The sequence below is a fragment of the Silene latifolia genome, chromosome 8 (assembly GCF_048544455.1).
Source record: "Silene latifolia isolate original U9 population chromosome 8, ASM4854445v1, whole genome shotgun sequence".
Taxonomy (NCBI): domain Eukaryota; kingdom Viridiplantae; phylum Streptophyta; class Magnoliopsida; order Caryophyllales; family Caryophyllaceae; genus Silene; species Silene latifolia.
The window spans coordinates 108,035,026-108,058,487 of record NC_133533.1 but is presented as its reverse complement, the minus strand read 5'-3'; the positions used below and the strand labels follow the sequence as shown (position 1 = coordinate 108,058,487).

The 23,462-nt window shown below is 40.1% G+C and overlaps 2 protein-coding genes across 2 annotated transcripts; both read right to left on the bottom strand.

Annotated features, from left to right (window-relative positions):
- Positions 1–732: 732 nt before the first annotated feature.
- LOC141597239 (AP-5 complex subunit mu) lies at positions 733–8,726 on the bottom strand. Its single transcript, XM_074417615.1, has 8 exons — positions 8,559–8,726; positions 8,261–8,422; positions 6,551–6,859; positions 5,206–5,486; positions 3,863–4,752; positions 2,976–3,032; positions 2,383–2,430; positions 733–1,108 (listed from the first exon to the last, which is right to left on the bottom strand). The coding sequence occupies exons 1-8, from the start codon at positions 8,633–8,635 to the stop codon at positions 1,031–1,033; spliced, it is 1,902 nt and encodes a 633-aa protein (XP_074273716.1). The 5' UTR covers positions 8,636–8,726; the 3' UTR covers positions 733–1,030.
- Positions 8,727–9,570: 844 nt separating this feature from the next.
- Positions 9,571–13,270, bottom strand: LOC141597238 (cystinosin homolog). Its single transcript, XM_074417614.1, has 8 exons — positions 12,966–13,270; positions 12,472–12,604; positions 11,824–11,913; positions 11,611–11,735; positions 10,746–10,788; positions 10,193–10,310; positions 10,028–10,077; positions 9,571–9,933 (listed from the first exon to the last, which is right to left on the bottom strand). The coding sequence occupies exons 1-8, from the start codon at positions 13,085–13,087 to the stop codon at positions 9,781–9,783; spliced, it is 834 nt and encodes a 277-aa protein (XP_074273715.1). The 5' UTR covers positions 13,088–13,270; the 3' UTR covers positions 9,571–9,780.
- Between the last annotated feature and the right edge of the window lie 10,192 nt (positions 13,271–23,462).

Sequence of the window (23,462 nt, the reverse complement as noted above, 5' to 3'; positions counted from 1 at the left end):
CTGCAAACAATCAGACGATACGCTTACGTGTAGGATCCTCTGTGCCTGTGCCCATACCAATACCTCTCTCACCCCGAGCGCTTCTGCTTGCAAGGCCGATTCAGCGTTGAGGCGCACCCGTCTTCTCTCTATATCCTTCCCCGTATGATCAAAAACCACCCAGCCGACCGCCGCTCTAAAGTTTCGTAACCAGCTAGCATCCACTTTGACATGTATCACATTACAACTATTGTAGTGTCCTATAAGGTTGACGGGGTGGCCATTACGAATGGCCTCTCTATCCTCTTGGTTCGAGCCCTCCTCAGAGTTACCCCGCTGCAGAAGGGGTTGCTTAGCATGTGAAGAGTTACATAGTAACTGTACTTTCTCCTTGACAGTATTATAGAAGCACCCCCTAATCGTATGTGGGTTCAAGACCAACTCTTGAAATATGACATTGTTTCGTAGAGTCCATAATCCCCACAAAAGTGCCACAAACATGATAGTTTTGCCTTCGCCCCCTTCACTATTGGACAAATACCTAATCCAATCATAGATCCATTCCGAAATGGGAATACCACCAGCATTTTCCACCCTGATTCCTAGCACCGAACCTGCCCAGAGCCTGTTAGCGAGACCACAGTCCCGAAAAAGATGTTCCGAGCTTTGCCATATGAAGTGCCTGAAAATGCAGGACTACTAATCTGCACTCTAGACATAGCGTTCCACGGTAAAAAAAAAAAATGAAAACAATTTAGTGAATATTTTCTTTTATTATATCGGAAAGTCATTGTGTAGGACTTATCGGTCCCCTATTTTCCGTTTCACATGCGCTACAAAAATGCCTTTCCGTGCAAATACATGAAATTTACAACCATTTGCAACTACAAGTACACAATATACTCGGATGCTGCAAGCACTGTTCTTCCAATTGTCCCCCGAAACTGGTCTGTCCAGCCGCTAATAGTCAATGCATTCGCCTGCAAGTGGTTAGCATCGCGGCTCTTTGATGCTATATTCTGGGAGAGGAAAACACCGTAATTTGCTGATGTCAGTCCTTCGGCTTCGGCATTGCAGCAGATGGGCATTTCCCTAGAGTATTCCATAAAATGTACTCCCCAGATGATACCTACATCATTGGAGTGAGATGTAAATCACCTTATAAATATATATCCAAACAAAACGAATAAAAATTGCATCATTAACTATAACTCGGAATACGTGAATGTAGACATGTAGTAATGGATGGCCTTCTAGGAAGAAGATTGCCTCAATGGAAGCCACATTCATATTTCACCCAGCTGCAATGGGTTCTAATTCATCCTCATATGCCTGTTAAGTGCCGACTTGTTCGCATTTCCTCACCACCCCAGGACAGTATTTCACTTTAAACACGACAAGCTCTTTGTCCAATCTAATAGTTGCCACATTCATCCACTAGTTTATGAACGTACTCCCTCCTATTCACCATTTTCCTCCCTATTTCCTTATTCAGATTATTCGGGTTTTCTTCCCTATTTCCTTTTTTGGGTTGATTTGTGTGGTCCAAATTAAATTACATATGGGGTAGTGTGTTTTGTGTGGTCCAAAATCGGTTTCTTATTCCTTGTGCAAAAAGAAAAGGGGAAGAATATAGTGAATAGGAGGGAGTATTTCGTTTTTGTGTCTCACTGCCAATAATATAAAAATTCCATTTTCGTCAATTACGACCAATAGTGTACATATTTCTAGTTGGCTCATCACAACCAACAGTTTACTTATTCTATTTGGTCCACCCAATTGCTATGGATATGTATCCTTTCAGACGTGTTGTGTGACGGAGAATGAGTGTACTCCCTAGCCCGACTACATGTCCACCCATAAAAATTGTTCCGAAAGAAAAATGTCAAGTCTTGAGTCTCTTGACTGCCAGACTGCGACGCAAGGAGTTCTGTACTGAATGGTTATAAGAGTCTGGAAGATTTAATTCATCTCATGTTGTAAAACATATCCCAAAGATCCAAACCGAAGAGGCACTTAGATCCTAATACAACAATGGCCAATACAGACTACAGAGTAGTGCCTCTTTAAAAAAACAATGGAGATCCATGTAACCCCTAAAGTCCTAACCCGGGATTTCAAGTAGTTGTAAACTATCTTAACGGTTAACACTTTAGAAGTTAGCCAAGCCTTTCCAACTACACAAGAAAGAATATGATTGATATAGTTCTGTTTCCAGCGGTTTCATGTTACTGAAAAAGGGAAGGTTGTTAATATGAGTCAATATAGATTCCAAATCTCAGAAACACATTCCCAATCATACTAGTCTTTTATTGCATGCAATGCATTGACAAGCTAAAACCTGAAAGCTTTCATAAGATAACTTTATGCCATTAATAAAGTCGAAAATACAGAAAGGGTTACCTGAGTAGAAAACTCAATAGGCGCTTTAACAGCAGGATAGATAATGATCTGATCCAAAAGCAAGCAAAACAATGAGAGAGAATACAATCCAACAAAATAACAATACCAAACCAATGTTAATGAAAGAAGCGATATTAGGAACTGCATTTTCCACATCAAGGGTCTGTCTAAGTGAGATGTGCATGGCAGTATAGCGCACCGATGATACTGTCTTCCCAAATAGTGGGTATTTTGGTATGGTATAAAGTTACGAATTAAGATACTTCAAAGAAAGTAGGGACTGGAAAACCTTTTCGAGCAGACATGGATGCCCCCACTTTCAAACTCAGAATACATAGAGAATGTGAAACAGTGATGCAAATAACTGGTACATATGGTCTATCTTGGTGATACAGGTGTTCACTTACACAGAGAAACAAGAGAACCCGCTGTGAGAGTGTAATATAGACATACAGAAGCAGTAGCATGCAGGTTGATTGGGGTAATGCATAGGCCACGGAGGTATAGCTTGGTAAGCAAAAGGTGAATTTTCGTTGATTCTCACTATTGTAGTGCCAAACAGAAAGAAGAAAGATATAAAACGGGTAACTTACAGATTTTGTGTCAACGGACATTCCAGAAAGTGATGTCCCCATGATCTTGAAGGATGCCTGTGATGTCTCAAGGGTTAAAGTAACATGACATGCCAAGGAAATCCTACTATATATCATAGGAATGAGAGACAAATCACTAAATATCTCTATTCACAAGCAGTAACGTGTGCCAAATTTTTTCCCAAATTACAACACTTACGTCTCTTTTACAAAGAGAGAATTGGAAGAAGCAACTAAGAGTTATTTGAAAAGGAGGGTGTTAGATAGCACCAAGAAACACTTGTGATGCTTGAAACATGATGAATTTGATACACCATATTAGATTAGAGGAGTACTAGTTAATAAGAAAATACGATAAATGAAAGAATAAGCAATTTTGCTTAAACCTTTCTTGGCAACATGAAAATTTAGTCCATGCAACACAAAATTTTGAAATATGGTATTTGAGTGAAGACGAACATGGCAAATAAGTGTTGCAATCTCACATACTATTAGCATACTGGTTAAAGCATCCAAATTAATGTTATTTCAGGTTGGGTACTGGATTTGTTCAGCCCCCAATAAATCACAAGTTAGTTCGAGCCTTCAAGCATATTCTATGGTGGAGCTTGCTTAAAAAACACATATATCAGATATTGTCAAGAGCGAAATGGGAATCAGATATAACATATTCATATTGAATTGACGCAACCATGATTTCAAGTGGAGCGACTATTTAGTGAACTTCAGACTTTCATAGGAAAGTCTAAATCAATAAGACGCAAGAACACACGTTTTTAGAGTTATGGCAAAAAACTAGCATTCACGCATAAACAAAATAGAGCAGGGGCATTATCCCTGACAAAGGCAGTAGATTCTTCTAGAATTCTGGAGTTGGGTCTACTTACTTTAGCATAATCATACGCTTGCCAACAAAATGGCTCCTCTAACTCTACAGGTGGAAGATCCTTTCTCATCTTCTCCTCTAATAGCTCCTCAATATTTACCATATTACTCGAATTTTCTGTTTCATCATCACTATCTTCATCAATCATAGCACCTCTCACTGATGAGAACGATTTTTGAGTCTGTAATCGTGCAAATTTAACTGTTCCAGTAAACATAGCCTCAACACTCTTTCCCGTAATTCCTCTACCGCTGACTATAATTTTCCATTCAATTGAGTGGTCTGTAAAGGATATAGTTCCGATAGAAGGTGTCCCTTCGAAAGAGACCACCCTTCTTCGAGGAAATGGCATTGTGATGGTACAGAATTCCATCGTTAGAGGAGCCTTATAACCATCCATAAGTCGTAGTTTAAAGAGAAACGCGCCTTCATTTTCTGAAACCATTGAGAGCTGATAAAATCCTTTAATTGGAGGTCCGAGGTTACAGGAAGCCATGTAACGCATTAAAGTGAAATTGCCAAAAGGTGGTGAAAACATGAGAGCCTGCTTATCTAAACCGTGCTCAGGAACTTGAACACATGGATGGAATGATAATACCTCAATATGTGAATTGTTGAGGCCTGATAAGGGGAAAGAAACATCAGGCAAACCCTCCAGCTCTGCTCTACAGTTAACTAAGCCTGCAACTGAAATACTATCAGGGATCTCATCACGATCATACATGGCAGCATTGATTGTTTCACAAATTGTGAGTAGCATTCTCTGTTTGCCTCTGTAAAGATATGGCTTCCATGCTGGCTGCTTTGCATCAGCAGGTGGCACGTCTAAAGAAGAAAAGCCATTCAGCTTAATAGCAGAAAAATTGAAGTAGTTGAGATCCAACAAAGTACCTGGACATAAAACAAATGAGCATTAATACAATAATAACACACGCATATTCATTCAATGCAATTCTCGATGCAATTTTCATTTTGGGTAATCCGGAAACAGGCTCACTATGTTGTTAACAAGGGTATTAGGCTGCTTACATCAAACTCCCCCTACCCTACCATTTGCAGGAGTGTCTTGGTATAAAATATCGACTTCGACATGAGTAGCGACCAAGTTTTCAAGGTTTTGAAGGTTATTGCGATCACATATTGCCGTATTTTGAGGCGATATTGGTCGCAACTAGCAAGATTAGGCCGCAACAATCGATACCGCGACCATGACCAAACTGAGATTTAATACAATTGGAGTACTTGACACACTGCGGTAATGTTGTGGTAATGTTGTTGTTATTGTAAACCTTCATAATCATCCGCAAATCTAGCATGATTCCTGAAGATAAAAAGGAGACCAACCAAATGGCATAGAACTGCTGATAAAAGAATGTAAAACATCTTTATCTAGAGGCCTTGAGCCAGCTTTTGGAGCATCTGACATGGTAGAAGCAGAGGAGGCAGGGGAAGCTGTGACTGAAGCAGCTGCTGGTTTGGCCCTTGCCGAGATACCAGTTATCCCAATGCTGCCAGTTAATGAATCTAGCAGCCCTCCTACTGAAGGAGCCTGATTAACAGCTATTTCAGGTTCCACAATATCACCCATGATAATATCGCCAATGAGATGTGCCACCATACATGCCCTGCCAAGTTTAATAACCAAAAATCTAGCTTCAGCAATCTACTAGAAATAATTGTACCTGATACAATAAAAAGTTTCACCTAAACGCATTCAGAGGGTACCATATATATTAATCTCAGTACCCAAGACACTTTTCAGGAAACTTATAAGATAAACAGATAGGGTGTAGGGATGGTTATTTTTTATCTCGAGTACTCACAATACCCAATAATAGTTAGTGATATAGAATCATGCTCAATAGCCTCGGATCTTCATCCATAAGAAAGTGTGAAGGTGGAGTAACCAAGAGCGTTTAGCATATGTATTCCACGCATGCTTAGCTTGGGTACTAAACTACTAACCCTCTTTTTTTAATTTACTACTTTAAAACACATGATATTCTGATCTTAGGAGATTAAAAAATCGGAGATTAGGCGGGCACTAGTTTGACTTGGGGCCGGGGGTGGTGACCCGCCTAAAAAAGATGCCCATTAGAAATGGCCGTTCAATAAAGGTTTTCTTTTATCAAAGTTTCTGGTACAAAAGTTCCTATAAAATGAGAGGAATCAGCAAAGAAAAAAAAAAACGAAATCCCCCGCTCTTCAGGGATGTCCAGAGCAAAAGACATTGTTTTGGCACGGGGATGCGCAAGAAGACATGTCGCCCACAAATTGCCGCAATGCCTCAGTGGCTCTCAGTGCTTCCCACCCTTGGCAGAGTAAAGTGGTTGAATGTAGTGAATAACTTTCAGATAGAGAACAAAGAACAAAATATTAAGGGATACAGGGAAAGTACGAAACTGCATAATAGACTCAAAAACATTTCTAAAACTGGTGAATGCCAACAAGGCACACACACACATAGATGTCTTTTGGGTAAATTTCCTTGAATCGTGGAAAGGAAGTACGCAAAAGAATACATGTCCAAGTAATTCAGAGGAATAATAAGACGATGGCTCAAAGTTGTCCATATATATATAAGCAGACACAATGTAAATAGACGGATCAGAACTCCAGTCACAACAGCTTGTGTATAACCAAGAAAAGCACAAAATGCAAACATCACCATATTAGCAGGTTGACATACCCTGTGATGGATGGAAGATCAAGCAGTAAGGAGGATAAATTAGGATCCACACCAATGGCTGTCCCACAGTCAGATCTCTTATATAGTCTCTCGTATGCTTTCAAATGCCGAGGCTCCACTGAAGGCAATAACAAGACACAATAGGGTCCTTTAACATGAAGAATTAATGGCCACAGCAAGTCGTCTTTTCCTTCTTCGCGACTAAGATTCAGACTTATGATATGGCGCATGATTGGATCATCAACCCAAGAATCTGATCCCTTTAATGAGTCAGCCATACGTAACCCATGGCCCCGAGCAGATCCCTCACTATTGCAGTACAATAAAATTAAGTTTTGGCCATCAGAACCCGTAAAAAGAATTATGGTAGACAAAGAATTCAGAGGCTCAAAATTCATGTATACACATGCTTAGAAGATATAGAGAGGTAGAAAATTATTATTATTATTATTATTATTATTATTATTATTATTAATATTATTATTGTTACTATTAGACCAAATTCGATCCTTACGGTTAAAATTATCTCTCCCTCAAAAAGCAAAATGATTTGCCCTCAATTTACTCTATTAGCTACAATAAGAAGCTAGAATCATGTGCCATTACACCATGGTATAAGACACACATTTTTTGATTTGTCATGTATCCTTCGATGATAGTAGAATTTATTACTCAGTGTCGAAGACATCTATCTAAGATGACCACTTCCCTAAACAACACTTGATCCATCCTAAACAAACAAAATTTTAATAGCTTAAAAATCCAAACTAATCACTTACCACTATTGGTTTTTAAAAGTCATTGGTTGCCTCTAAAACCATCGGATCCACAATTTTTTAACGTGAGGGATAAAAATCACAATACGACCTAAACAAACGGATAAATATTGATTAAGCTTTGGAAGAAATTGTCACATGGAATGATTAGCTTGTAAATTTGATGCACCAAATCCAAGATGGTAAAATTGAGCTTCGCACTAAACATTTACCAGCTTGAAGTTGGTTAATCGGATTTACAAGGTAACTTATGCAAAATTACAATGTCCTACAACGTTAAGCCAATCTTCAGCGCGTTCTATTTTTGTCATTATTTTTTCTTGTTGCACGTCCTTGGATCTTATTATTTTAACCAAACCAGTGGCTTAATCAAATTTCTCACCCCAAGCCATTAGCTAATTAGCATGGATCGAGAGTTACAAGCTACTCCATTCTCTATACCATTGAATTGCTTCCCTAATATGTCCGAATCAATCTAAGTATACTTAGGGGTTGTTTGGTTGACACTTGAAAAACACAGGAATTGGAAAATCCCATGAATTGCAAAAACATGGGTTGTTTGGTTGCCATATTTTTTGAAGAATGAGAGAATTAGAAGTTCCCAAGAACTTCCAATGCCTACATGATGTAGGAATTGGCTTACCTACTCCCCCCCTTGGTCATTGGAAGTTCCCATGGAATTTAATTCCTACATGAGCAACCAAACACTTTTGTCAAATTCACCTGAATTGGATGCAGAACTTAATTCCCATGAAATTGAAGTTCCTCTAGGAAAATTAAGTTCCTTGATCAACCAAACGACTCCTTAGATTTTCTTCCATGGCCATAAGTAAGGGTTATCCTAGTTCTAGGTTACCAGTCTAAACAAAAGTGAATTTCATGTGAAAATAAACTATGATTAAATTTGAACTACAACAAAAGAGAAGTACACAACCTTTTCCTTCGCTTCGAAAACGATTCCGTTAACTCGGAATCAGTAGGAAGCGGTGGCGGAACGCCATTACGACGAGAATCGTCGCCGTCATCAGCATTCAAAGCAATCGAATTTTCGGCTTTGAAAGCGGCACGCCAACGGCGCTCCGCTGTCGGAAACGTCCTGTTCAACAATTGCATATAATTGTTCATCAATTGAATTAAATTTTGATTGATAAATAAAGCTCTATATTGAAGACTGAACATTGATCGAAAAGGAAGTTAATGAGAAGTGAAACTAAAGGATAAGAAAGGAATACCTGGAGAAGATAACGGAATCGACATTGTTGAGGATCCATATAGCTCTAATGGTGCACCTATTTTTCGTTGCCGGCATGGGAGCTGTCTAATAAAGTTGAAGGTCTCGAAAGATGGTGAGAATTTTCGAATTACATGTTGAACCTCAAAGAGTCCACCTTTTCATTTGGTAAGCTACTAGCAAACTCGTGCAAAAAATGCACGGGTCATATTATCGTAATAGCAGACGCTACCATTGGATACAGGGGCAAATAGTTTAGAATTTAAAACGGTCAGGTAGTCACTATGCTAAATATTTTATTTATGATACATTACTGATGGGTCCATTTTATATATACTTTAAAATGGTCCCTATTTTAGCTCGGTTTTATTTGATTATTGCACTTCTGTAAGTATATTTGTGAACTAATTCCGTGTTCGAGGTGTTTTTACTTGTATTCATTGCATTTTGTAGGAAATGAAGCACTTGGTAGCCTTTTCCCGTCAAATTAGCAAGCACTTGAGTTCACGAGGCTAAAAGAAACGAGATTTGATCATAGAAGGGCATTTTGGGAAGAATTGGAAAATCCCGAGCACGAAACTAACTTAGGTTGATGCAGAGGTAAAGAAATGAAAATGAAGCCCAAATAAAGTCCAAATGATCAAGTGGACTTGCAAGCTTAGGATTCCAAATTGTGCATTTAGACGGGGAATTAAGAGGCATTAAGATGGGAGAATTACGAATGGAAAATAACTTGTAAATTCCAACTTTAAGCTACGTAATAGTAGACCAAAGAACCAAAGTGGCTTGAATGTAGTGGAGCGCGGGAGGGCTTCAAAGTGTTGCAAATTGGCAACAAATTGAGAGGTCACGGGTTCGACTCACTACACGGGAGTGCTGCGGTTACCTGTCATCCTAAGGGATGTCTTACCTGACACACGTGGTTTGCAGGGTATTGCATGTGCCCGGGGAAATTAAACCCCTCGTCATCAAAAAAAAAAAAAAATGTAGACCAAAGAGCGAACTATATGATATTCACAAATTTGTACTCCCTTTTATCTCGTCATTCTATACGTTTCTTCAAATTATGTGAGAGAAAGTTCGAACAAAAGTATCGAAATGACTTGAAAGGAATGAGTATGCTATATACAAGATCAAGAAGATCGGATAGTTGCAGTCTTAGCTATGGTTCTACTATCAAACTATCAGCCTCGCAATTCAATTCATCTACTTGCTTACGACTATTAGGCAAGGTGGTCTCCTGGTGTTTGATTAGAGGTTTGTAATAACGACTCTTTGTTTGTCTCGTCGAGCTTTGAAGGAAGAAAAGAAGGCTTCTTGCCACGGTATAAGACATAATGTTGTATCATAAATAGAAGATCAAAAAATATGGAAACCTGCATCGAAATTTAAAATCATAAACCCGTCAAGCAAATTCAACAGGCGAATGTTAAATTGAAATTGAGGGAAAGAAATTGGAAAATTTCATACAAGAGATAATAAGGTTTTTCCGATGTTTCCATAGAAGTTAACCCAAGAACCTACAAAAAATATCGATACATGAGCACATTGTTGCAAATCCAGGAGTGAGCATCCAAGAAGGAAATACAGCTCAAAAAACAAGAACATTTTTCCAAGGCGAGAAGGGTAACTCACCTTGATCAATAGACTGCACAGCCATTTGTCCGTAATTTGTCACTCCTCCAAGAAAATCCAGTAAAATGTTTCCTATGCTAAACCCTTCAGTGCTTTTGCGGTAGAAGTTCATGAATGCCTATATCGTGAAAATAAACCTTAATTCATTATGGAGGGGATGGAAAGCAAAACACCGTAGAACTGAATGAATATGATTTCCTGGTGACAAATCAGCAAAGAACACAGCATCCGCTTCACCTAACTATTCCATGAAGGCATCCTTCCGTTATATTAATAATACCTTCATACCAAATCTATCGTTCTCACCAGAATAAAGAACGGGAGTGGGGAGTGACAGTAAATTTTGCTTTGACAAGTCGCTTTTAGTCTGATTTTTAATTAACTATGGGTACATATGTATCTAAAAGTATCCCATAGATGATCCGCCACTGAAGTCAGCGACTGTAAGATGACATCTTATATAAATAGCATAATCTTGTTCAGTTGTAGAAGTCTCGTGTTTGTCTAAAGCAATCAGTACACAAAGGGTTCATAAAATGAAGCCAATTCTTACCTGGGGAATATATTTGACGACAGTCATCGAGACTTGAATAGTGCTGCAAGATTAACCAAAAAAATAAAAATAAACATGTTTAAATGTTAGAAAAGAATTCCTCACAAAGACAACACAGAAACTGAGGCACTATCTGTATAAAGTCCAATGAAGCAAGCACAATTGCTCAAAAGCAGGGAAGCAGTAGATACTGCAGTGAACTTGTTACATAGAAGATTTCAGTTGGCTTAGCAAATTGATATTTCTAAATCAAACAGCTGACTTAGCTTTTAACTGATTTCACCGCTGCAAAAAAAAAAAAAAAAAAAAAAAAAAAAAAAAAAAAAAAAAAAAAAAACTGATTTCATCTATAGGAGGTTTTTGTTTCACTTAGGTGTCCAGCCACAAATACGCATACACTAGCGAATTCCTATAGGGACCGTCTACTTTCGGCGAACTTTTTTTTTCAGGCAGTTTCTGTTTTGAACGTACACAGCCTAAACTGGGTGTCAACACCGCAAGGAGACTGTTTCCAAATGCTTCGAATTTTTGTTGTTTCACGAGAAAAAGAAGCACATTTCTAATTTAGTGAGTCGTTCTACTTTACTTCATCATAACCTAGAGCCAAAATATAATGAAATTAAGGTGCAAACAATTTAATTATGAATTATCCAAGCAGAAAATCTATTGATAGTCGTAAACAGTTTTTTTTTTGGGATTAAGACTCTGATGTTGTTGTTGTTGTTGTAGTCGTAAACAGTTTTTCTATGCTTTCTACATGATAAAGTGACTCTTGCTCGAGTAGTTTTTAGTTTCACTTATCAACCCATCAAGAGTTGAAGCGAAACAAAATTCTAAAAATATCTGCAAGAAGAGAAAATCTTACTTGAAAACAGAGATCAGCCAAAGCCAAGATTGGCTTGGTAAAGCAATAAAAATACAAACTGCTGCAGCACACCATGCAACAAAAACAATTCCGAAAGAAACCCTTGAGATCTTCTGGCTTCCACGCTTCAGAGAGATACATCAAGTAAATAACTTCATAAATATAGAAAACTGGGAGTGGGGACGAATATGAAAAACGAAGCTAGCTACTTACTTCATAAATATAGATTTGGAACAATGTGACCAGAGTCATTAATACAGCATGAACTGAAAAGGCAACATCATTAGCAGCAACAGGTATCATCTGAAATTGTCATCACCAGAAAACAACTCAATCCCACGAGTCAAAGGATAGACCAGCGGCTAAAGACGCGTTTTAAGACTCCTCGTAGGTATCAGATCAATCATCTACCACCAGAAATATTAAAGAGAAGAAAGGAAACTATTTCAGCAGAAACACAGTGCATGATCAAATTTAGCTTGGTCGTTGTTTACTTCCGCAATTCAATTGGATTCACCACATTTCAAGTGCACTGTTATCCCTGACGATAAAATTCAGTAGTTGTGAAAGCAGGCCTGAAGAACTCGGCAATATTGATGGTTTCAGGAGCACAGTAATTCTTGGTTTATGCTTTGAAGCCCCAAAACAGCTTAATTTCATTGCTAATGTTTAAAAAGAAGCGCAAACTGAGACGGTTTGATGAGCAGTCTAGCAGCATCCGTTTTCTAGATGGAAATGTTAAACTAGTGACTAGTGGGTCAAAGAACCAGAGCGTTAATTCCGCTGCATGCATGAATTCAGAGTTTCCAAACGCTACCTCTAGCGAAACAAAAAAAAATAAGAGATGGGGGAGAGCAGCACCTCATTAAGGCCGTACTTATCACGGTACTGCTTCTGAACAGCAGAACTAAAATACAAAGTTGCATTGTATATCAAATATGTGCTATGTTTTGTCAAATTCATCACCACAAAATCAAAATTCAATCCCACCACACTGCACACCACAAAATCAAACACACGATCAATCTCAAAATCAAAAATCAAAAATCAAAATCAAAAATCGCAACCAAACCCATCATATTCAAAATAGAATAAAGCAATTTCATTAATAGTCTAAAAGTAAAAAATGAGACGATTCCTATGAATTAAGGTGTAGTCGGTCATTTATTTATATTTGCTTTTGACACAAAGACTAAAGAAATAAATAAGATATTTAAAATGAAATAGGTAAACAAATAAGCGTGACGGAAAAATAATTTCATTTTTGTTTAATGACCTGCTAGGCTGCTAGTAAGTCCCCTAGTTCGGCAACTGTAAAATTACTAAAAATAAACATGGAAGAAGGGAATTGAAACCTTTTGCGTTGGAAATTCAAGAAAATTTGAGGATAAAAACTGATAGACCAAGAAAAGAAAGCAATCCATCCAAATACTTCATATGTGATCTCCATTGGAATTGAATTCCATTCTTTTCCCATTTTCTTAATTCTCTTCAATTTTAATTCCTACAAATGAAACTACTGAATTTCTGTGTTTTTTTTTTTTTTTTTTTTTTTTTTTGTGATTTACGAAGTTTAATTGAGATTCAGATTCAATAGTTGGACGTCATTATTTGAATATTTGTCTGAGATGAGCGTATGGGACGTGGTTACGTAACGTTGAAGCGAGAGACAACTTTTGAAGACGCTTTTAGAGTGTAGCTTTATGGCATGAAGAACTTGGACGGGTACCCGTAATTTGTTCATTTTAATTGGATTTCTTCCTAGTTTGAGAGTACAAATACAAATTGCATTTTTCCTAGATCTCACCTCGATTTGTGTAAATATAAATATACAATCATTTATTTTCTTCGACCAGTGAATTTGTAGGTGTTATTTTCTTTTCGTAAGTATATGCATGATACTACTATGATTTAAATAGTAAGAACATTCATTTATTCACTTTTTTTTACATTATACATCGCCTAAGTACCTATGAAGAGTCGATCACATCACCACCGAACGGGCCCTCATTGACCTTGTTGGTGAACATTAGAGTTGAATGTAACAGACTCAAATAGTATGTTGGTTAGCATGTAATCTGTCTTACCTAGATAAGATGATCCATGCGATGACGCATATGACTTAAGTGCAAGTTTGTTGACTCAAATTCTCTTTAAGGTCTTGTTTATTATGTCCAACAAAGTATGAACTGGTCATTCATTCGTTCCCAACATCCGTAACATTTGTTTGGATTCAGAGAAATTGATCGATACTGTACATTGGTAGTCCTTAAGTGAGATACATGGAAGACATCACGAGCATTTGCCAAACTGGGTGGCAAGGGTGATTTCCTTGAATAATGTTGGGAAGAGAAATTAATTCCCTACATATGTTACTTTAAAAATAATTCTCATCATATGGTTAGGAGATAGCATAGATTAGCAGTTGGCCAGTCCGGCAAAACAATTCTTATATAAAACTGTTTTACATAAGTATTATTGTAAAACCAAGTGATAATTTACCAAAAAAAACCTCCACTAAAATAACTTTTATCAATCACCATTTTTTTTATAATAAGGACATTAAAGCGTTAATCCTGAATCATGTAGTCATGCAAGTATGCAACATGAATTATTGAATACACAACTCTTAACTCCAAGGTATTGGGTTTTTTGTGTCACGTTAAATTTAATTAGAGTCTCCACATTATAGTCTTGGGCTTTTCTGACATCCTAGGGTTGACACCCTCAGAGCCTCAGGCCTCAACCATGTTATCAATAGTTCACGGATTCTTGTTTAATATGGATATATTCATTTTAAACTTAAAACGAGTTAAATATAATAGATAAAACAAAGATAGAATGCCTTGAGACTAGGCAAAAAGCTAGTTCCATTTATAAAAATAAGGTTTTATTTAATCCGTTTTAATCTTAGGTCAGGGTATCACTAGCTTCTTCGAGGGTTTACAGTGATGTTTATAGATTATATATTAACAGAGCTATATTTTAACACAATGAGAATTGAACTCTAACCTCAAAGTCAGACATTAGACTCTGTACATAAGACATCTATAAATATTATAAAAAGACAATCAAAAGCATCATATTTCACCATCCTCATATTTATGTTCATTTTATCAAGCCACATCACCATTTATTATTTAATAAAAGAAAAAGGGGAAAAATTAAATAAATCTATTGCATTAAACACACATTTGGATACAACAAACATTAAAATTTGGCCTTTTGGAGTAAACTAAACTAATTGCACCAAAAAAGGTAAACTAAACTAAACAAAATAATAACCAAGTACCAAATCAAATACTAAATTTTAAATTCGTAGTTGCTCTTTCATGTACGGCTTTTACTCTTTTGTGGACATTTTGCCATAATTTTTCCGTACATTACCCTTCCCCCAAAAAACACAAAAAATGCTCTCTCTTTTTCTTCTCCTCTCAAATTTGATTAGATCTTCAACAAACTACTTAATCATGGATTTTAATTCTCAAATTACTCAAGTACGAATTCCATTTCATTAGTTATGCATCAAATTTTTTGTATCAATTATTTAAAATAAATTAAATTAGGGTTAGTAAAATTGGGGTTATGAAAAGTAGTTTTTATGGAGAAAAGGTGGTAGACTGGCAGGGGAAGCGGCTAATGGCGGCGGCTGGGTGACGGTGGGGGTCTAAGGGTTGTCGTGAGGAGGTTTAGGTATGGGGTCTGGTCGGGTTGGGAAGGAGGGTGTGAGTTTGGGTGGGTCTCAGTAGTGGGTTTAATGGTGGTGGAGTGGTCTGAGATCGGTGGGTCTGGAAGGATGGGGCTGGGGTGGCTATGGCCGGCGGCTGCTCAAGAGGGAGGCAGTGGTTGGATGGGGGAGGGGTGGTGGCGGCAGGGTTTGTGGTTGACAGGTTGAGAGGAGATTGATAAACATGGGTGTAGAAATGTGAGGGGTAAAATGGTCAATGATGTCCATGATTAAGTAAATCATGTCCATGATTGAGCATGACCCTTTAAATTTTGTGGTTCTATTGTTAGAATAAGTAATACGACAAATAAAAATCACATTACACCACCCTAATTTTGCGTTATTTATAAATGTTATCCCTTATTTTGCTATATACACTCAATTTAAATTAGTTGGATACATAAAAAAAAAAAAAAAAGATTGAAAAACAAGGTCTTTAACATATTTTTTGATATATCTTTAAATATTTTAACAGCGTAGCAAAATCAATATTGTATATCGTACTACATGGATAATATATAGAGGGGGTGTTTGGTAAACGGCGGATTGAAAAATTTTCAGCATATTCAAGACTTTTAGCATGTTTGACCCACCAATCTACTATTTTAAGTGTTTGGTAAATGGCATATTGAAAAAGTAGATTGGAACTCGATCTACTGTTTTCCAATATGCTACTCTACCCAGCATATTCACATTAGTAGATTGTGAAATATGAATCCGTCAACAATCTACACATAGATACAACAATCTATTAACCAAAATCTGTTAATTACCAAACACTTACTCTACTAAATCTGCTAATTGAAATATACTAGTCAAAGCTGTTAATCAAATCTGTCATTTATAATCTGCTTGACTAATCTGCTTCTGCTAATATCAATCTACTGATTACCAAACAGGGCCAGAGTCTTCCATGTAAACTTTTCTAAAGTCACGTTATACAATAATATAAAAAAAAATAAACAGAAGTAATAAAAAGAAAACAACAAACAGAAAACATTTATTGCGGTGAAAACATGGAAAAAAATATAAAAAATAAAATACATCGAGCATTATATAAAGATTTTAAAAAAAAACTAAAATAAGAAAATTACACCCTACCACCAACCCGTTATGTGCTTCCTAGCGACATTATCTTTTATGCTGAGTTTTCCACAACCACGACAAAAGAAAGCAACTCTTAATAAACAAATAAATATTAAAAGAAAGGAAAAATAAACAGTTATTTGATCATAATTTCTAATAAACGAATCAAAAATATATTGTACTGTCAATTATAGGAATCTATAGTTAAAAAAAACCGGTTTTTTCCTAGCATATTATGACGCTACCTCATCACCACGTAAAATTACTAAAGAAACCATTCCACAGAGATAAATGCATATACTGCCATTGTAAAAGTTATTTTTTTCTAAATTTGCCATTGTAAACTTTTTATTTTTATTACTGCCACTATATAATTGAAATTGTTTCATCTATTGCCATCGCTTACATTATTGACCTGCTATACCAGGTAAACATACATTTTCTATCTTTTTTCTTTTTATTGTAAATAATATTTTTTTTTACATTTACATGTCTAATCTAATTACGTCTAATATTCGCCAATCTAATATTTGCATACCTTTCAAATTATTTATTGTACCAAACGCATGTCTTCTGATTATTTTGAAAATATTATTTGACTATCAAAAGTATTAAAAAGATAATAAGTGAATCACGACATATTACATCATAAGAAAAAACCTTGATTCAAAACAATATTCGATGTTTTAAAAGATATTAACCAAGTATGATTTAATTTCTTCAACTTAATATTCATTTCAACAGTCTATCTACTTTGTTTTTCTTTTGTTTGAAATCATAATCGAGTTAACATTCAAAAAAATGAAAAAAAAAACATGTTTTTTCCATTATTCTGTCTTTTATTTAAGGGTTTTTTTTTACGTGGTACCCTTGTGTTTTATTTTTACTAATCAGTAGATATGTGTTTGATACGATAAATAATTTGAAAGGTACGCAAAAACTAAATTGTAAGCACTACAGGATTCTCAAAAAAAAAATCATTCGATAGAAAATATTAAACTATAAAACTACTGTCAACTTGAGGCTCGATCTAATATTACTATGAAACTCAATCAAAAATTGAGAAGCATACTAAACAATTATATTTTTCAAAAAAAGAAAAAAAGACACGAATTAGATTGAATCGTACATGTAATACAATGAATGAAATATTATTATTTAGATAAAAAATAAATAAATAGAAAACTAAGTTTACTTGGTATAGCAGGTCAATAATTTAAGAGTTGGCAATAGATGAAACAATTTCAAGTATATAATGGCATTAATAGAAACAAAAAGTTTACAATGGCAAATTTAGAAAAAAATAGTTTTTACAATGGCAGCGTATGCTTTTATAAATTAACTAATAAAATTCCTTAGAAATATGCCATTATATCTATACCAAAGTTACTTGTGCACAATAAATATTTCACGAGTTAAAAAAAATTCGAAGAATAATGTAAACTATACTGTTCCGGGTGTGATTCCAGAGCAGGTGTTTGTTACCACTCGTAGCTAGTAGAATGATGTCCTTGCTTGAATCCTCCTTGCGGTCTCCTGAAACGATGAACAAACTGAGGGCTCGGCTTTGGCCGAGCGTACTCACTCCGACGCTCAAGTCAGTAAACTTAGAGAGAAGTTGTTGTAACTTGGCTAAGAGTGTATTGTAGAGAGATAAGCAAGATATTACCAGATGAACAGTGGTTATTAGGTCAATTTTTTGGATCCTTTCCTCAATGAAGGTTGAGGAGTATTTATAGGCTTTTACCTTTTGTCACGTAGTGGCCAAGTGGCTATCAGGTGAAAAGACTGTTATACCCTCGGCCGATGGACTGTGGGCGAGGCTCGCCGAGGGTCTTGGATATGAGTACGCGGATTTGTGTCCCGGCGGTTAGTTGTCCTGGCCGAGACCAGTGTGACAGCCGATGGGCTTCACCGGCTAGATCGTCTAAGTCGTTGACTTTCTTTGTGAATACCCTTGACCTTGCTCAATGTGTTGACTTGGTCGGCGGTGCAGAATATGCCCCATCAATTTGCCCCAGCCGTAGTCTATGCCGTGGTATGGGCTTCGATGTATGTGAACGTATATTCTGCGTAAGTATTTTTGCAAAATTTTTGGTATCGGCTTCTTCTGAAGCATCGGCGTGGTTCTTGTTAGGCCGTACCATATATCCCCCCTCCACATGGATGCGTAAAGGGTATCCGATGTGGGAAATAATATGACGCCGGCCGAGACCGGTGGGGGCCGAGAGTCCGGTCACTTTTGATTGCCCCGGCCGGTGCTTCCGGCATGGTCAATCATGTGGCGGCGGAGAGCGGTGTCTAGGAATTTGTTGAGGGAGATGAACAGGCGAAGAGATGTGAATGGGCGTGTTGAATACGCTTGGTAATCGTAGCATTGATTGACATTCAATCTGTTGCGTCGATTGACATTCAATCGTTGCATGTCCGACACGTGTCCGCTTGCCGATTGGTTGACGCTTCATGGGCTGTGCCCTGATTGGTCCTTCTTCATGGGCTTTTCCCTATAAATAGGGTAAGTACTCCGTGATTTTGGCCATTACTTTCATTTCCTCAAATTTTCAAAAATTCTCCCAAAATCTTCCTCTCTTTAAACTTTCAAGGGCTTGCTATTCTTTCAATCTTCGGTCTTCGATCCGGCGAGTGTATTTCTTCAAGGTAATCAAACAAATTTTCTTTTATTTCGTTAGTAATTTGCGAACATGTCCTCTGTTGATGCCGGGGCTAGTACTTGCGCCGGGGTTCCCGTCGTCGCTTTGACGAGGAGGAGATATTAGAAGCCGTCCCGTTAAGGTTTGGGGGCCCTAGGTCTCCCTCTCCCGCATTGTTGGTCCGCCCCTCCTGGAGGAGTTGGAGGATGAGGATGATGACGATGATGAGGGGGCTCCCGTTGATGGTGGAAGGACGATTAATCCGGATCATGGTGAGGCCTGCACGACTGGCCTCGACCGTGCATTTACAAATAAATTCGCAAGCAGTTCCGGAGAGACTCTTTTCGGAGATCATTTCTCCTTCGGTGAGGGGTATAAGATTGTTATCCCTGAGGAGGGTCAGGCGGTCCGCTTTGTCCTCCCCGGGTCATATTGGCGTGTATATTAGGCATCTGGAGTATGGGCTCCGGTTTCCTTTGAATGAGCACGTCATGGCCATTATCAAGGCTATGAACGTCGCCGTGGCCCAACTGCATCCGCTGGCCATGAGGACGATAGTCAGCTTTGTGTGGATCTGTCTTTTTAGGGGGGAGGTCCCATCAGTTAACTTGTTTCGCCGCCTCCATAGTCTTCGGCCGTCAAAATCCGGCAAAGTGGGGTGGTACGGCGACAAAGCGGAGCGGGCCACGTCTCTCGTGAACAAACTCACTTCTTGCAAAGACTGGCAAGGGCGATGGGTGTACGTCCAGGTGCCGGATGACTACCCATTGCCTCGGTCTTTCCAGAGCCCCGTTCACTTACGGTGTGAGACCCGGGACGAGTATGAGAAACACATCACCCGGGGTAGCAAGGTTAAGATGGACGCTTCGTTTGTCCCCCTTACTGCGGATGAGAAGCGGGCGATGCAGCTGTTTGATGCTAAGGAGGGATGGCTGCCCCGACTCGGATTATTATCCAGGATGAGTCGCTATGCCGCGTCGGCCTCATACCGCCCCCTCGGGTGGGGTGAGTGGGGTCGGTGTGAGGCCCACCTTTGCTTGTTATGTTTCTTTTTCAGAGCGTTGTTTTACTTCCTTTATGTAACTCTTGTTTGATTTCTTGCAGATCGGTTTGGGCGGGATCTGTCTGAGAAGGACTTGAAGAGGCTAGGGCTTGACAAGGACGGGAAGGTTGTCAATCTGCGTCCTACGGCTGATTCGAAAGATCGCAGGCTATCCCCCAACGAAATCATGGAAAAGCAGACTAGGGGATTGGATCAGGAGACGGCCCATGCACGGGTTCTTGTGGGCGTGCCGAAAAGATCGAAGAAGGCGGCGTCCAAGTCGGCGGCGGTTTCAACGCCAACTCCCTCTTCGCCCCCGGTGGTCCAAAAGGATCATGTGGAGGTGATCAACATTACTGAGGAGGAGGTGACCGCTGCTAAGGTCCCTTCTCCGAAAAAGAGGAAAGACCCACCGTCTGCTTCTACCGATGCCGGAGAGAAGCTCGCCTCTCTACCGAGCCCTCCAAAAAGAGGGTCCAAACGGTACGGATCTAACTTGTGGTTCGGATTTAGCCGGTTCGTTGGCGTTCCGATGACAGACTTTTCGATGTGCCAATGCACGGTGACATGGATGCCCTGTGTAAATTTTTTGTAGATACATCATCGGCAGCCGGCGTTCTCACTGAACGGCAAGCAGGGAAGCAGCCTGAAAAGACGATTGAGAAGGCGGGTGACAAGAATGTCACCGTTGACTCCTCACCCCAGAAGGCTACTCCTACCGAGCTCGTGGCGGAGGGTGAGAGAATATATAAGAGGTTGGGGAAATGGAGCCGTCTAGCCGCCTCCCTCATCATGGAGCAGGAAAAGGCCGTGGCCCAATCTGGGCCACGGATTGCAAAGCTCAAGCTTGATCTCTCTGCCGCGAGAGGGGAAGCCGGTAAGGCTAAGTCGGATCTTCGTGTTGCCGAGAAGCGTGCGGAGGAGGCCGAGAAGCTCGCCAAGGCCGAGAGGGCCAAGGTTGAGGAGGTGATGGCGCCACGGCCAAGATGATGGAGGAACCGGAGAGGTATAAGGGTGCCTACGACGCCGTGGTTGCCAAGAGGGACGAGTGGGAGGATCGGTTGCCCGAGAGCGAGGCGGAGGTGCTCGGGAACACACAGTGCTATCCTTGCTCAAAAAGAGAAGGATGTTGACATGCTTCAAGATGATCTCCTCCCTAAAATGTGCGTTCAATTCCGGGACCAGGCCGAGGAGGCGGCTAAGGAGGCAATCAGAAGGCTCGACCCCGACGGCACTTTCCCGTGGGATAAATATGACCAGCTCCTGGATGAGATAGCTGAAGCTGCGGAAGCAGCGGCTGCTGAGAAGGCGGAGGCGGCGAAAGCAGCTCAGATAGCGTTGGCCAAGGCGGCCTATGATGCAAAGGAGGCCGAGAAGGAGGCTGAGAGGCAAAAGGTGCTCGAAAATGTCGAGCCTTCTCTTGAGCCGCCACCGCAGAGATGCTGCTGCCTCTGATGGAGGGGAGCAACAGGCATAGGGAGACGGGCGGTCGTCACCAGACTCACCCGGCATCTCGGATAGCCTTAGCTGTTCGGGGGCCAACTATTGAGCCTTTCCTCCCTGCCATCTTTTGGCGCTTCAATTGACATGCTTGTAACCTTTTGCTTTTCTTTTCCCTTGTTTGTAAAAACTTTCTTGGTAGGTTGTGTTTAGGCTTACCCCTATGGGGACGGCCGTCGTCTGTATTCTTCTTACAACTCTTTTAACAAAGTTTATCCTTTTGGCCTTTGGCTTGGCCGAGGCATTGATCAACCATCTTTGTTTGTCCTTTTTGCGTTATTAATTGAGTGCCTTCGTTTTTACCTTTGGTATGGCCGAGGCGGTTCGAATGTATATCTCAACTGCGTAACGTCTTTGGTGTATTGACCGGTGCGTCCCCGTCGCTCTCGGCAAGTTGCGGAGGTAACGGGGTTCGGCTCGATAGCAATTCTTCTAGCGCACGGTCATTGTGTCCCCGTCGCTCTCGGCCAATTGCCAAGGTAACGGGGTTATGGCTCGATAGCAATTCTTCTAGCGCATCGGTCATTGTGTCCCCGTCGCTCTCGGCCAATTGCCAAGGTAACGGGGTTATGGCTCGGTAGCAATTCTTCTAGCGCACGGTCATTGTGTCCCCGTCGCTCTCGCCAATTGCCAAGGTAACGGGGTTATGGCTCGGTAGCAATTCTTCTAGCGCACGGTCATTGTGTCCCCGTCGCTCTCGGCCAATTGCCAAGGTAACGGGGTTATGGCTCGGTAGCAATTCTTCTAGCGCACGGTCATTGTGTCCCCGTCGCTCTCGCCAATTGCCAAGGTAACGGGGTTATGGCTCGGTAGCAATTCTTCTAGCGTACCGGTCATTGTGTCCCCGTCGCTCTCGGCCAATTGCCAAGGTAACGGGGTTATGGCTCGGTAGCAATTCTTCTAGCGTACCGGTCATTGTGTCCCCGTCGCTCTCGGCCAATTGCCAAGGTAACGGGGTTATGGCTCGGTAGCAATTCTTCTAGCGTACCGGTCATTGTGTCCCCGTCGCTCTCGGCCAATTGCCAAGGTAACGGGGTTATGGCTCGGTAGCAATTCTTCTAGCGTACCGGTCATTGTGTCCCCGTCGCTCTCGGCCAATTGCCAAGGTAACGGGGTTATGGCTCGGTAGCAATTCTTCTAGCGTACCGGTCATTGTGTCCCCGTCGCTCTCGGCCAATTGCCAAGGTAACGGGGTTTCCGGCTCGGTAACAATTCTTCTTTTTGGGTGGCGATTATGGAGGACAGGCACTTGGATGGAAAACTTGGTTGTTTCTTCATTTAAGATCACGCGTTGGGGTGTCCACATTGGGTTTGGACACCTCCGCCGCTATACAAAGTACTTTCTTAAGTTGTCGGTGTTCCAATGGCTCATCAAAGGCACACCCTCCATGTCCGTCAGCCGGTATGTACCCGGTCTCATTTCTTCAATCACCTTATAGGGACCCTCCCAGTTGGCCGTTAGTTTACCGTGAATATTTCCTTTGTTGGTGGCGGCCGACTTTCTTAGGACTAGATCTCCTACTTTTAAGTCCCTCTTGTGGACTCTTCGGTTGTAGGCTCTTCTCATCCGGTTTTGGTATACTGCCAAGTTGAGGCGTGCTGTATCTCGGCTTTCTTCGACCAGATCCAGGGAGGCTTTAAGGCCTTCCTCATTTTCGATCGGATTAAAGGTAGCCGTTCGAATGTCGGCACCGTCGCTTCAATTGGTAGGACTGCTTCGGATCCGTAGACTAAATGGAAGGGAGTATACCCCGTTGCTTCTTTCTCGGTGGTCCGTAGGGACCACAGGACGCCGGGTAACTCATCGGCCCATCTTCCTTTAAGGTCTTCCACTGTCTTCTTCAAA

Bases quoted from the DNA above. Each gene is read 5' to 3' on its own strand.
- LOC141597239 (XM_074417615.1), bottom strand. From the start codon at position 8,635: ATGCCGGCAACGAAAAATAGGTGCACCATTAGAGCTATATGGATCCTC. The intron at 2,431-2,975 runs GTAAGTTACCCG...CTTTTGGATCAG, and splicing joins TGTCCGTTGACACAAAATCT to ATCATTATCTATCCTGCTGT. The intron at 1,109-2,382 runs GTAACCCTTTCT...CCAATGATGTAG, and splicing joins CTATTGAGTTTTCTACTCAG to GTATCATCTGGGGAGTACAT.
- LOC141597238 (XM_074417614.1), bottom strand. From the start codon at position 13,087: ATGGGAAAAGAATGGAATTCAATTCCAATGGAGATCACATATGAAGTA. The intron at 11,914-12,471 runs GTGCTGCTCTCC...TGACAATTTCAG, and splicing joins ATAAGTACGGCCTTAATGAG to ATGATACCTGTTGCTGCTAA. The intron at 10,078-10,192 runs GTGAGTTACCCT...TATTTTTTGTAG, and splicing joins TGTGCAGTCTATTGATCAAG to GTTCTTGGGTTAACTTCTAT.